The sequence below is a fragment of the Euprymna scolopes genome, chromosome 34, assembly GCF_053919585.1.
Source record: "Euprymna scolopes isolate OS-2025 chromosome 34, ASM5391958v1, whole genome shotgun sequence".
NCBI lineage: Eukaryota > Metazoa > Mollusca > Cephalopoda > Sepiida > Sepiolidae > Euprymna > Euprymna scolopes.
Window position 1 is genome coordinate 5,355,125 of NC_136515.1, and position 15,605 is coordinate 5,370,729.

Genomic DNA, 15,605 nt, shown 5'->3' on the forward strand with positions numbered 1-15,605 from the left:
ACACTCAAGACGAAAGCAGTAGTCGGAAGAATCCAAAAATACGAATAGCAAGTTTGAATTTTACGGATACCATTAAATTTCCAAGAAAAGAAACAAAATAAAAATCGTTACAAATTAAATAAAAAAAAAATTAAAAAAACTGTAAAAAATCAATATAAAATCAATATATTAATGGGTTTGTTTTACAATTAAACAGTTTGAATCATTATAAGGGAGGTAACTATTTTCTGAAAACTGAAAATCTTAGGCCAAATAAGCAAAATTTAATTTTTGCTAATTGTCTTTGAAAAATGTTTTCATTAATAATTAATTTTATACCTTATCGTTTTTCATAGTTTTTGGATATGTTCATTACTGAGACATGCCAATTAAGTAGATACCATTGTTTTTACTTAAAATTCAACATTTCAATCTTCAAATTTCGCTCTTAATAATGGAGAAGCACCACTTCCTCTAAGTTAGCAAAATAGTTCGGGTTTGTTTTACAATTCGCAGAGGCATGAAAAAGTTGTCAAAAAACAAATGTATAAAAAAATAAATGTTACCAAAGGCAAGATAAGTTACTCTTCTACTTAGCTGGAAAAACTTAGTAGTTTTACACACTTTAAAACGTTTATTTGGTTCAAAAAAACATATAGTGTCAAGTGTTATGTGAGAACAAGAAAAATGGCCACGAATCGACACTAAATATTTTTCAAACCAAATAAACGTTTTAAAGTGAGTAAAAACACTAAAAAGTTTTTAAAATAGGTAGAAAAGTAATTTCTCTGACCTTTGGTCACATTTATTTTGTCATGTTTCGTTTTTTTTTTTTTTTTATTAACCACTTTTTCGTATCTCTGTGGATTGTAAAACAAACCCTTATTAATTGATAATCCTGTAAGGCCATAATACTAAAAAGCTTAAATACTAAGACAAAGCATAAATTAAAAACATGAATTTATATAAATTTTCTCCTTAATCTGTGAACCTAATATTTAATACAACAGCCATTTTGAAATGTTTGTATTAAAATTTTTTTTTTTTTTCCACCTTCCAAACAAAGTATATTGCCACTTGAAACATACTATTTAGGATCTTTATACTCCTTTACCTCTAATATCAAGGGAGGTAATTCTCACTTATTTGTACTCGACGACAATTGTTTTTTTCTAAGTGACTTTAATTCTAAAACAATTCATTGGGAATGGGAAAAAAAGTATGCTGTCATTTTTTACTGTGTGTATACACTCCTACCGTAATCATTTTTTGGTACTTGGTTTTTAATAATTCAGTGATATTCAGGCAATTTCGACTGCATAATTTGGAAGCTAACATTGTAATTTATTAGAATTGAAAAAAATAAGTAGAAACCATCGTTTTTTTTGGTTTTTTTTTTTTTAATCTGAAAACTCCATTTATCGACTACAAAATTTTGTTCTGATAGTGTAGAAGCGCCAATTCAAAATGGTTGCTGTTTGCATTAAGGAGAAAGTTTTGATTAAACTAAACAAGTACCAGCAATTCATTGGGTCTTGGAAAAAAGTATGTTGTCATTTTTGACCGTATGCATATGCTCATACCGTAATCATTTTTTTAATCCCCCCCCCCTAAAAAAAGAGTCTAAATCATTGTTTGCTTACCATTGTTCTTCATGCTTTTTTTCTTTTTTTTTTTGCTTAAAATTAATTTAAAAAATTTTATGCTTTTTTTTTTTTGTTAAATGCTTTTTTTTTTGTTAAATGCTTTTTTTTTTTTTTTTTTGCTTAAAATTCATTTAAAAAATTTTATGCTTTTTTTTTTGTTAAATGCTTTTTTTTTGTTAAATGCTTTTTTTTTTTTTTTTTTTTTTTTTTTTTTTTTTTTGCTTAAAATTCATTTAAAAAATTTTATGCTTTTTTTTTTGTTAAATGCTTTTTTTTTTTTTGCTTAAAATTCATTAAAAAAATTTTATGCTTTTTTTTATTGTTAAATGCTTTTTTTTTTTTTTTTTTTTTGGCTTAAAATTCATTTCCAAAATTTTATACATTTTTTTTGTTAAGTGCTTTTTTTTTTGTTGGCTTAAAATTCATTTAAAAATGTTATACCTTTTTTTAAAATACTTTTTTTGTTAAATGCTTTGCTTTTTCTTTTTTTTTTTTTGCTTAAAATTCATTTAAAAAAATTTTTATGCTTTTTTTTTTTGTTAAATACTGTGCTTTTTTTTCTTCATCCAAACTTTGCTTTGATGTTTTTGTTTATTTTAACTTTTGATGTATAAACTTTTTTTTTTGTAATCGCCTATGCTTTTTCATTACCCAATTCTTTTACCACAAGTGTCAGCCTTTTTATGGTGGTATTCGTTTTCCAGCATGTAATTCAACCCAGTATATTTGAAAAATGAAATAATTGAATTAACCAGGACAATTCGAAGCAACATACATGCAGGTTTAAATACTTGGTAAAAAAAAATGTGGAATGCACACTTGATAGTTACAAATTTGGTCAAGAACATGTTTATTAGTATAAATATTTGGTCAAGACCATGTATGTAAATGAAAATATTTGGTCAAGACCATGTATGTAAATGAAAATATTTGGTCAAGACCATGTATGTAAATGAAAATATTTGGTCAAAACCATGTATGTAAATGAAAATATTTGGTCAAGACCATGTATGTAAATGAAAATATTTGGTCAAGACCATGTATGTAAATGAAAATATTTGGTCAAGACCGTGTATGTAAATGAAAATATTTGGTCAAGACCGTATATGTAAATGAAAATATTTGGTCAAGACCGTGTATGTAAATGAAAATATTTGGTCAAGACCGTGTATGTAAATGAAAATATTTGGTCAAGACCGTGTATGTAAATGAAAATATTTGGTCAAGACCGTGTATGTAAATGAAAATATTTGGTCAAGACCGTGTATGTAAATGAAAATATTTGGTCAAGACCGTGTATGTAAATGAAAATATTTGGTCAAGACCGTGTATGTAAATGAAAATATTTGGTCAAGACCGTGTATGTAAATGAAAATATTTGGTCAAGACCGTGTATGTAAATGAAAATATTTGGTCAAGACCGTGTATGTAAATGAAAATATTTGGTCAAGACCGTGTATGTAAATGAAAATATTTGGTCAAGACCGTGTATGTAAATGAAAATATTTGGTCAAGACCGTGTATGTAAATGAAAATATTTGGTCAAGACCGTGTATGTAAATGAAAATATTTGGTCAAGACCGTGTATGTAAATGAAAATATTTGGTCAAGACCGTGTATGTAAATGAAAATATTTGGTCAAGACCGTGTATGTAAATGAAAATATTTGGTCAAGACCGTGTATGTAAATGAAAATATTTGGTCAAGACCGCGTATGTAAATGAAAATATTTGGTCAAGACCGTGTATGTAAATGAAAATATTTGGTCAAGACCGTGTATGTAAATGAAAATATTTGGTCAAGACCGTGTATGTAAATGAAAATATTTGGTCAAGACCGTGTATGTAAATGAAAATATTTGGTCAAGACCGTGTATGTAAATGAAAATATTTGGTCAAGACCGTGTATGTAAATGAAAATATTTGGTCAAGACCGTGTATGTAAATGAAAATATTTGGTCAAGACCGTGTATGTAAATGAAAATATTTGGTCAAGACCGTGTATGTAAATGAAAATATTTGGTCAAGACCATGTATGTAAATGAAAATATTTGGTCAAGACCATGTATGTAAATGAAAATATTTGGTCAAGACCATGTATGTAAATGAAAATATTTGGTCAAGACCATGTATGTAAATGAAAATATTTGGTCAAGACCATGTATGTAAATGAAAATATTTGGTCAAGACCATGTATGTAAATGAAAATATTTGGTCAAGACCATGTATGTAAATGAAAATATTTGGTCAAGACCATGTATGTAAATGAAAATATTTGGTCAAGACCATGTATGTAAATGAAAATATTTGGTCAAGAATATGTATGTAAATCAAAATATTTGGTCAAGACCATGTATGTAAATCAAAATATTTGGCCCAGAACATTTGGTCAAAAACATACATTGATTTAAATATTTGGCCCAGAGCATGTATGTAAGTTTAAATATTTGGCCAAGAGCATGTATGTAAGTAAGTTTATATATTTGGTCAAAAACAGCTCATACACCATTTGAATCACACACAGTATGCTGAACCACGTGAACCAAATTTTTGACAAAGTGAAAAAAATACTTAAATAAAATAATTAAAAATAAGCCCAGAAATCTGTTTTCACATATTGTCAAATCAATTTTTAATGATGTAATTTTTTCTGTGTCCATCAAAAACCATAAAACACGGTTTTGATAGGATGTTGCAACCGTATGAAATACATTTGAACAAAAAAAACAGATGAAATCACCCAGTCTTTGTTTAATAGTGTTTATATATGGTCCTGGACTTCTCCGTGCTACTGAACTTAAGCAATGCCAATTCAAATGTGGTGTGGTTGGAAATTGTTCATCCCTTGCCTCATAATTACACATGAAGTTACTCTTCAAGGGATGTCCATTGTCTTTTGAGACTGCACGGGGGCTTCAACTTCTGATAGTATAAAATGGAAATAAATTTAAACAAAACAAAACTGGGATTCTGAAGACGTTATCTTGAATTTAAAAGCCATGTTTAATTTCAGAAAAGTTTACATTGAGTAGCTATAGGGCATGTCCTGGAGATGAGGAGTTTTTGATTAGTAGCTGTTCTGTATAAGTCTCGGACTTTAAAAATTTTCAGGTACAGAACAAGAAAGTCTTTCTCGTGTGGACACGAAAAAATTATAAATGCTATGAAAGATTCATTATTTTTATGGAGCAATTCTGATTTCTGATTGGTTGCTAGCAGAACATGACTATATTTGATTGGTCAGTTCCTATCACCAGTGACTATAAGTAGAACCTTAAAATTTTTCTCTCCTCGTCCTTTTGGCTGAGATCAAAATTTTTTATTTTATTTTTATTTTTTATTTTTTATTTTTTTTTTCCCGCCCTCGGCACAAATGAATTATTGTATTACCTTTATTGCTATCTTAATAAAAGATGTTTTAAAAATTGGGTGAGCAAGTAGGACGTCCCCTAGTACGAAAGGGCAAATGTAGTATTATGGTGAAAGAAGATTCTAGCTAAGAGAAACTTTTGTTTAATTCTAGAGTGACAAGGATGACAACGACCCCCATTTTCCCCCCCTTTTGAGTTGGCCATGTGCCTAAGTTTTTTGTTCATGTTCATTTTTTTGCCTGAATAAAAGATTTAATATCTCAAAGTGGAGTATCTGTTCCCAGATGCTGCGCTTTGAGACCATTGCCCTTTTGGCAATTAGTTGTTGGTACGTGTAGGAGCAACCATATATATACCATCCCCTCCCTTTCCCTTCCCTCCCCCCTTCCCCTTCACCCCACATAAAAACCGACCTTGTATCATATTATGCTTACATGGGGAAGCAAATAAATACCTACCCTTACTTTATATAAAAAATATTGCAACATATTCCCTGTTTATTGTCGTGCATTTAAAATTTCCATTTATAATCTTGAATTATTAATGTTTCGGATCTAAATTATCACTTACGCATTCACAAGTATCTCTTTATTTTAAACTCCGTTTGATGTATGTAAATATTTTAAAAAAATTTATACTTACAAAGAATCCTGTGTAGATTGGTCATCTATTAAACCAACGCATTTCTGGTGTAAACATTACTACGTACTTGCATGTCATGTCGAAATTAGTTTAAATTCTAAAAATTACGAAAAATGTGCTAGATGTATTTTTAGTGAAAAATCATTGACAATTGGGGTTTGTATTACTGTACACATAGATTCGAAAAAGTTGTCAAAAAACAAATATAGAACAAATAAATGTTATCAAAGGCAAGATAAGTTACTTTTCTACCTAACTGGATATAATTCACGTGTTTTTATTCAGTGTAACATGTTTATTCAGCTCGAAAAACATGCAATGTTTACCGATGTATTGGAAAATTCAAAATGGCAGCCGACTGTCTCTCGGAGAGGGTACGTTTGGGAAAAGGTATTATAAATAATAAACTAGACAAAATACTGTTAGAAATTCGCTCAATATATGTTACCGTGACATAAGTTGACATGTATTCGGTTGTTTTCTAACAGTATTTTGTCTAGTTTATTATTTATAATACCTTTTCCCAAACGTACCCTCTCCGAGAGACAGTCGGCTGCCATTTTGAATTTTCCAATACATCGGTAAACATTGCATGTTTTTCGAGCTGAATAAACATGTTACACTGAATAAAAACACGTGAATTATATCCAGTTAGGTAGAAAAGTAACTTATCTTGCCTTTGATAACATTTATTTGTTATATATTTGTTTTTTGACAACTTTTTCGAATCTATGTGTACAGTAATACAAACCCGACAATTGCATTCTGAAATTTGTTTTAAAATGGGGGGGCCTTAAATTTAAGTCAAGGGAGATAAGTCAGTTTGTCATTCTGAATTGGTCGCACAGCTCTTCTACATTAAAACATAGAATAAAACTTATAATTATAAAAGCTTATAATTATTTTTCTACTGCATCATTTTTCCTAAGTTTGGGAATTCATACTAATTTCTTCAGGACACGTCAGTACGTAATGTTTTCACCTAAAATGCGTTGGTTTAAAAGATGACCAATTTAAAAAGCACCTCGCAAAGTCCTTATAAGGTTAGAATGTGATAATTTTTTTTCTTGTCATTTCACGCCAAACAAGGCACAGAGCCACTTAGTTGTGAGGGGCTACTATTTGAAACCAAATTTGCAGGAATACTATTTAGGGAGTTGGGCAGCAAAATATCTGTTCACATTACATTTAAATTTCTGCATGTCAGTACAGTGAGGGGAAACAGGGGCCTGGGAGGGAATTCCAGAGTGCAGCAGTCCAAGAGGAAAAAGCTATTCGAGTAGAAAACTTTACAGCATTTAGGGATCTCTACAGTGTAGAGGTGGGATTTTGCTGCTTGCCGAGTTCGTTGAGTGTATTATCGTCAAGGGGATACTACTGCTTGGAGTTCATCAGAGCACTTGCCATTGGAATTCTTGTAAAACAGGCACAAGGATGCCACGTTTTGGTGATGGGATAGAGGTTGGAGTTTAGTTGATAGTTCAGGACCTGTTAGATTGGCGACTCTTTTTTTGAACCCTGCCTAGGAGCGAGAGACTAGTGGCAGATGTACCAGCAGTACTCCACAGCCTTGTAGAGATACAGGATACTCTCGGGTGTGAGTAGCTTTCTAGCGTGGTAGAGAGAGCCCACCTTCCTTGCAGCAGCCTTGGCAATTACCTCTATGTATTTGTTCCAATTCATGTTGTCTGCGAATGTTAACCCTAGGAGCTTGAGGGAAATACTTTAAGACAGTGTGTTATTAGCCACGGCAATCAGTGGTTGAGAAGGTTTCTTGTACAGGAAATAAGCTTAGTCTTGACAGCATTGAACGTTACCAACCAGTTTATGACCCCATTCCACTACGGACTGGAGGTATTTCTCTAATGTGTTCATTAGTTTTCTCCTCGTGTTCGTTATAACTCATGGTGTTATCAATGAATATCCCCATCTCAAAATTTTATCAGGGGAGCCATTTATGAATATTAGGAATAATGAAGGTCCAAGAATTGACCCTTGTGGCACACCCACATTTGCAAAGGGAGTTAATTCAGTAAATTCATAATGTTCTCTATATACTCACGAGTTAGCAAGAAAAATTTGATTTTTTTTTTTTTTTTACTTGAAAAAAAATTATACAGGTAATTTTTTGTAAATTTTGGTATTTTTTAGTAATTTACAAAGGGAGTGATTGCAAAGGGAGTTAATTCAGTAAATCCTTAATATTCTTTACACAGCCACTATTGAGCAAGAAAGCCGCTTTATTTTTTTATTTTTTCTTTTGTTTTAAAAAAAAAAAATTTGTTCTCATTTCTCTTATCGTTTGAAGTTTTCATGATGCTGCCAATTCTGCTGCTAATATTAACGATGGTTACTGATAATTTTTAATTTGATAATTTCTGTTTAATAGGGGGAGAAACTGACTTGAAAACAATTTTGGATTTGGACAAAAAGAAAGGTGATTTCTCATATTTTTATCAGTGTTGACCTTTTCTTATTTCTTCCTATTAAAGTCATTGGACCAAATATATCAACAACACCCCCAACTGTGCTGATGGCTGAAAGGAACGAGTTTAGACTGAAATTTTATCGAACATTTTTAATTTTCTACCAAGCTATGGATAAAATATCAAATTGTTTTTTTTTTTTGTTTTTTTTTTCTGCATCCATTTTGGTATTTAAAGCGATGTGAAGGTCCCAGATTCAAAAGATGTTTCCTGCACACGTTCCATGCTGTTTGATCTAAACAGTTTACGTCAGCTCGCTCGCATGAAGTTGTATAGCTTCTTACACACTTCAATCATGTTTTTTGCATGTCTCGATACTCGTGGTATCCAAACGTGTATGTACATGTTTTAATCAGCAGTATCTGTGATCCGGCCAATACAAAGTCTTGTATATAAAAGGCTATATGTCTGTCCGTTTGTCTCCATATTTTCAAACTGTGTCCCTTCCAAAACTGAATGTCCGAGAGTGGTGCTGAGAGGCTCAAATGATTGGATTTTTTTATGGACCGTTCTTTATGGGTCTTGAGCCGTTTAAAATAGTTTTTAAGGGTCGAAAAGAGTAAAAATTGAAAAAAAAAAATGTTATACATTTTGTACATTCATCTTAGTTTATTTTTAATTTTTAATCAGTTCATATGCGTGTCATGTTGGTACAGTGGTAACGTCACCAGCTTTGAATGCTAACGTTTCGGTTTCGATTCTAACTGATGGCATTCAAACACTCTTTTTATTTTTACTTTTGAAATCACGACTCTATAAAAATATATACGAAATCTGGACAAATTAAAATATATTTAAACATATTATACAATCGGGGAAAAAAACCCTCCCGCTAGTTTCAGATAAACTACAATAAATGGAATCTTTTTTTTTGTTACTTGGGAGTTACCACTTATCAAGGTCCAAAGGCCACTCGAGGATAAGAGTTAATGAATGTAAGGTGATAGTGTAGTCATCGTTTGTGGTGTAAATTGGATTATTTAAGGTGACGGCTCAACAAAAATTTGTTTGCATTGGTTTTGAAGGCTACTAGGTTGTATTCAATCGGGAAGCAGACCAGCAGAACAATGTTCCACAGGCAGGCAGTTCTGGGAAAGAAGCTTTGTTTATGGAATCTGCATTTAGATTTAACCACAGATAGTGGAGAAAATTATATATAGTGGCTGTAGCTAGTCGAGTTTTTTTGTGAAAGTTTGGAAAGAGGGGACCATACATTAGAGTTCAATCAAGCACTTGCCATGAGCGTAGTGAAAGAGCAGAGACAGGCTTGTAACGTCTCTTCTGTGGGGAAACAGGTTGCAAGGAAGAGAAAAGGGCATCACCTACTAGAGTTTTGAACTGTATTAAGCCTAGATAAGGTGCGCCGAGAAGCTCCTGCCTAGATGTGGCAGCAGTAGTCCATTTTAGGACTTGTCTGGCTCTTATGCAAATAGAGGATTGCATCGGCAGTGAGATGCCTACTGGAGCGGTAGAGTGATCCAACCATTTTTTCAGCCATCTTGGCAACAGATTTGATGTAAGTGTTAAATTTCAGATCAGGAATGAATGTCAGTTCCAGAAGCTTGTCAAGAGCTGGAGCTTCCCTAAGATGAGAGCCATTCATTAAAAAAAAAATAAAAAATAAAGAAAAATTGGTAAAATAAAAAATATCATATTCCAAAAATCATGTAAATTGATTAAGTAGTTTTATTTTTAAACTAGCAGGAGAGTCCCCCACCTTGCCCGATCATAAAATTTGCTTAAATATATTTTAATCAATGCAGATTTCATATTATTATAAAGTCGATTTTCTGTTGTACCTAATAAATAGTACTGATTTCAAGATTGTAAAAAAAAATGACTTGGGTGCCATCAGCTTGAATCAAAACCAAAATATTTAGCGCTCCAACCACATTCCCTATTGTTTGAGCTTTTGACATATTTCTGTATGCAAAGATTTTACTCGTTATCAACCATCCTTGGTGGATGATTACTACTTCCTGTAAATTTCAGTGTCATGTGACCAGCAGTTTGAGGACTCAGGCTGTTAAATATATTCACACACATACATACATCTACTGTTTTATTTCTATAGATAAGAAAATCAAATTTTTATGAGTATCCAAGAAGTAACTGTCCCACTCGGAATTTTGAAAGAAAGAAAGAAAAAAAAAAAATCAAACAAGGGAGATAACTCAACAATAATTAAAACTTGCGAGATTTGTTGTATCATGCCTATCAATTCCCATTAATCACTTAAAAATGAATTTCATTATAAAAGTAAAACTACTTGGTCAATTTATGTGATTTTTGGAATATGATGTTTTTGTTTTGTCACAGGTTCATATATCATATGCGTTCATTTTTTTGTTTTTTTTTAATGTAGAGAGAATTCTGGACAAGAACCGGGTTTAGTTTGAAATTTTTAGAAGGTTCTGATGGCCAAAAAGCTTCTGGAGAAGACTCGATCGTATAATGGTAGAAACGTTGTGAGAATGGCAAGAACGATGACGATAAGGGAAAGCTGTACCAAATAATGTAAATCAGTGTTTCGCAACGTCGCTCTCAGACTCACTTGTGGACATAAGGAATTTTGAACTGGGCCTAGAGCTTTCATTAGGCCTGGAGTGGGCACCAAGAAAATCCCAGCAATTATTTCGTTCAAACTCCTTAGTTTAAAATTCACAAGCAACATGAATTGAAACAAATATGTTGAGGAAATTGGCAAGGCTGCTGCAAATAAGGTGAGCTCTCTCTACTGTGCTAGAAGGTTACTTCTGAGTATCATGTGCCTCTCCAAAGCCACTATTCACCCTATATATATAGATATATATAGTCATCCACATACAGTACTGTTTCGCTGTTTCACAGCTTATCAGTGTGGCTAGACAAGCAACTACCTTAAGCCAGGATCGAAACCTGACCGCCTAAATGATATTCGGAACTTCTAACCATTGCGCTATTCAGCTGCTTCTAAGCGAGCAGTGATTTAACAGTGTTTTGACACTGTCCAAATACCTAAGCTCAATTCGTTTACACAAAGAGCATCGCTTAATATGCAAATGGTAATTTGTATATCACTTCCCAATATGCTCAACCTAAAATATATGGAGTATTGTGATCACATCTGAGCTGGTGCATCTGCCACTTGTCTCTCGCTCCTAGACAGGGTTCAATAAAGAGTCACCAACTTAATAGCTCCTGCACTAGCAACTAAACTCCAACCTCTGTCCCATCGCTGAAATGTGGCATCCCTGTGCTTGTTTTATAAGTAATTTAATGGCATGTGCTGCATTGAACTTGAAGAACTAGTACACCCTCTACTTAAATGTCCTCCACCCCCGACAAACCCGACAAGCAGCAAAATCCCACCCTTACAGATGCTGGAAAGCCTGCTAGACTTTAGAATTCCTTCCTGGGTACCTGCTTCCTTGACTGTACTGGTATGCAGAAGTACAAGGGTTGAAATTCTATGGTATTTCTACGGATGAAGATTTATGAAATCCCTGGAGTAATATGGAAATATTTATTAAACGTTATGCAGGCCCAAGATTTGTTTTGACATTAAAAATGGGCCACAGGGTCAAGGGCATAAAAGGTTGAGATGCGTTGGTGTAAATGACAATACATTATGAAGGTTACCTGTGGGGAGGTAGAGAGAGTACTACTACTTACAAGAATTGAAGAAAAAAAAATGGACTTGCACTATTATATACTAGCAGATGTACCTGGCATACCCAGTATTAAACGTAACATTAAATTCCAAATGAAAATGAAGTAAAAGAACAAAAAAAAAGAAATATAAGACATGTGCATGCGAGTTTTATGTTTTTCTAAACAATTCACTCTTGTAAGTGAGAAGATATCTCACTACTGATGCAATTCTCTATCTATATAAAAGCCAAGTACGTCCAAGGATGGAATACTGTTGCCATATCTGGGCAGGAGCTGCCAAAAACGGCCTATCATGCCTTGACAGAGTACAAAATAGACTTCGTGGTTTGGTGGGGGATGCCCTTTTCTCTACCCTGCAACCCCTCTCCCACAGAAGAGACGTTGCGAGCCTATCCTTGTTTTATCGTTATTTTCATGGCAGGTGCCAGTCTGAACTCCAATCCCTGGTCCCCCCTCGCCAATCTTTCACGAAAAACACCCGTCTAGCTGAATCCACTGTGAAAAATTTCCCCCACTCTATATCTGTGACTAAATCAAAACGCGGATTTCATGAACAAAGCTTCTTTCTTAGAACTGCACGCCTGTGGAACTCTGTTCCGTCTGCCTGCTTCCCTCTGGACTACAACTTGGATGTCTTCAAGTCTAATGTTAACAAATTCCTAATGAACCGCCCCCCCAATTAAACACTTCATCAAATCTCCTCACTAACGTAATGTACTTGCAATAACCCTTATCCCTGAGTGGCTTCCGGGCCTTGATAAGTGGTGATCACTGTGTAAAAAAAAAAAAAAAAAAAAAAAAAAAAAAATACTCGAGCTGAGATCAAAACCTAAAGACAGTGAATCAAGTACGATGACCATTAGGCCAGCTTGTCATGATCTGTAAAAAGTGTTTTCAAACCTACTTATTATTAACACAAGGAAGCTTTTATGTGAATGATTCACGCATGTGCAGTCATGAAACCGTTGACAAACAAATAAAAATCCGATGACCATCAAGTACGAAATTTAAAATTTTGCACAACTTAGTAGCCCTTTTTTCCAGATGAAAACAGTTTAAAATGTTTTCCTCATGTCTGAATACCCTACATACCAAATTTCAAATCTCTAGATCAAGAATTCTTTGAGTATATAGATTGAGTCTTCCTCACATACGCACACTCATGTTTTCACTTTTATAGATATAATATAATAAACTAGCTGTTATTTATCTGCCGTTGCCTGGATGGAGTAATTCTAGAAAACCAATTCAGAACATTGTCTTTTTTATAATTGTTTTTTGTTTTTTTTTGTTTGATTGCAGCCGCACGTTATGGTGTCAAACCTCTTGAGCCAATTGGTAAAAGAATGGAACACAAGATCGAGAAAGTTCAGAAGGTTAAAAACAAAAGCCTTAAACAAAACAAATTTAGAGGTAATTTTCTTTTTAAATTTTTTTTTATATTTTTAAAATTTACTTTTTTTAAAAAATATTTTTAAAATTTACTTTTTTTAAAAAATATTTTTCAAATTTACTTTTTTTAAAAAATATTTTTCAAATTTAGTTTTTTTAAAAAATATTTTTCAAATTTAGTTTTTTTAAAAAATATTTTTCAAATTTAGTTTTTTTAAAAAATATTTTTCAAATTTAGTTTTTTTAAAAAATATTTTTCAAATTTAGTTTTTTTAAAAAATATTTTTCAAATTTAGTTTTTTTAAAAAATATTTTTCAAATTTAGTTTTTTTAAAAAATATTTTTCAAATTTAGTTTTTTTAAAAAATATTTTTCAAATTTAGTTTTTTTAAAAAATATTTTTCAAATTTAGTTTTTTTAAAAAATATTTTTCAAATTTAGTTTTTTTAAAAAATATTTTTCAAATTTAGTTTTTTTAAAAAATATTTTTCAAATTTAGTTTTTTTAAAAAATATTTTTCAAATTTAGTTTTTTTAAAAAATATTTTTCAAATTTAGTTTTTTTAAAAAATATTTTTCAAATTTAGTTTTTTTAAAAAATATTTTTCAAATTTAGTTTTTTTTAAACAATAGTTTTCAAATTTAGTTTTTTTTAAACAATAGTTTTCAAATTTAGTTTTTTTTAAACAATAGTTTTCAAATTTAGTTTTTTTTAAACAATAGTTTTCAAATTTAGTTTTTTTTAAACAATAGTTTTCAAATTTAGTTTTTTTTAAACAATAGTTTTCAAATTTAGTTTTTTTTAAACAATAGTTTTCAAATTTAGTTTTTTTTACTAAATAGTTTTCAAATTTAGTTTTTTTTACTAAATATTTTTCAAATTTAGTTTTTTTTACTAAATATTTTTCAAATTTAGTTTTTTTTACTAAATATTTTTCAAATTTAGTTTTTTTTACTAAATATTTTTCAAATTTAGTTTTTTTTACTAAATATTTTTCAAATTTAGTTTTTTTAAAAAATATTTTTCAAATTTAGTTTTTTTAAAAAATATTTTTCAAATTTAGTTTTTTTAAAAAATAGTTTTCAAATTTAGTTTTTTTTAAACAATAGTTTTCAAATTTAGTTTTTTTTAAACAATAGTTTTCAAATTTAGTTTTTTTTAAACAATAGTTTTCAAATTTAGTTTTTTTTAAACAATAGTTTTCAAATTTAGTTTTTTTTAAACAATAGTTTTCAAATTTAGTTTTTTTTACTAAATATTTTTCAAATTTAGTTTTTTTTACTAAATATTTTTCAAATTTAGTTTTTTTTACTAAATATTTTTCAAATTTAGTTTTTTTTAAACAATATTTTTCAAATTTAGTTTTTTTTAAACAATATTTTTCAAATTTAGTTTTTTTTAAACAATATTTTTCAAATTTAGTTTTTTTTAAACAATATTTTTCAAATTTAGTTTTTTTTAAACAATATTTTTCAAATTTAGTTTTTTTTAAACAATATTTTTCAAATTTAGTTTTTTTTAAACAATATTTTTCAAATTTAGTTTTTTTTAAACAATATTTTTCAAATTTAGTTTTTTTTAAACAATATTTTTCAAATTTAGTTTTTCCCCTAATGTTTACCTTTTAGTGGTATCAATTGTTTCAAATTTTCCTTTATTCTATTTCTTGTAAAGTTTTTTTTTCTTTTCATTTCATTGATTGTCACAAAGAAATATGTTAGTGTTAGGATGATTAATTGGAATCAGGAATCGTAAAAAATCAGAATCTTTTGGGGTATCATAATCAGAAAAATTTGTACCTATTTTCCAATGCCAAAATTTCTATATGTATTTAACTTTAATCATATATATTTTTTTTTATTTGATCTTGTTTAAAACATCTCCCACTGCTGATATTTATTGATTTAAAATCTTTTTTTGTTTTATTATTTTTTTTATTACATTTTCATCCCAAACAAGGCACATTGCCACTCCTATCAGGGGCAGCAACTACTGGGGCACTATGTTGGGATTTGGGCAGCAAGATGTCGGTTCACGTTACACTTGAACTTCTGCATGTCAGTACAGTTAGGGAAGCAGGGACCTGGAATGGAATTCCAGAGTCTAGCGGTTTTGGGGAAGAAACTACTGGAGTAGAAAGATCTTTTACATCTAGGGATCTCTACTGTGTGAGAGTGTGATTTAGCTGCCTGTCGGGTTTGTTGAGGGTGTCTACGTCGTGGGGGCACAAGTGTCTGCAGTTCATCAGAGCATTCACCATTAAAATACTTGTAGAACAGGCAGAAAACTAAAATCTATAGATCCACCCTGCCACACAAATGTGTTTTCACGTTTGAGAAAATATATGCACATGTAACAGGTGTTTTTATGGTAATCGGGGGGGGGGGGTTAGAGGAGGGGATAACAACTTTATAGTTAAAAAGTTAGAGACTTATA

General features: G+C 30.8%; 1 protein-coding gene across 1 annotated transcript in view; it reads left to right on the forward strand.

Moving 5' to 3' along the window:
- LOC145259046 (E3 ubiquitin-protein ligase MYCBP2-like) overlaps positions 1-15,605 on the forward strand; it is a 563,294-nt gene that overhangs the window by 196,168 nt on the left and 351,521 nt on the right. The window contains exons 20-21 of the mRNA XM_080116672.1: positions 8,027-8,074; positions 13,080-13,190. Of these exons, the coding sequence (XP_079972798.1) occupies positions 8,027-8,074; positions 13,080-13,190 (159 nt within the window). The remainder of the gene's footprint in view (positions 1-8,026; positions 8,075-13,079; positions 13,191-15,605) is intronic.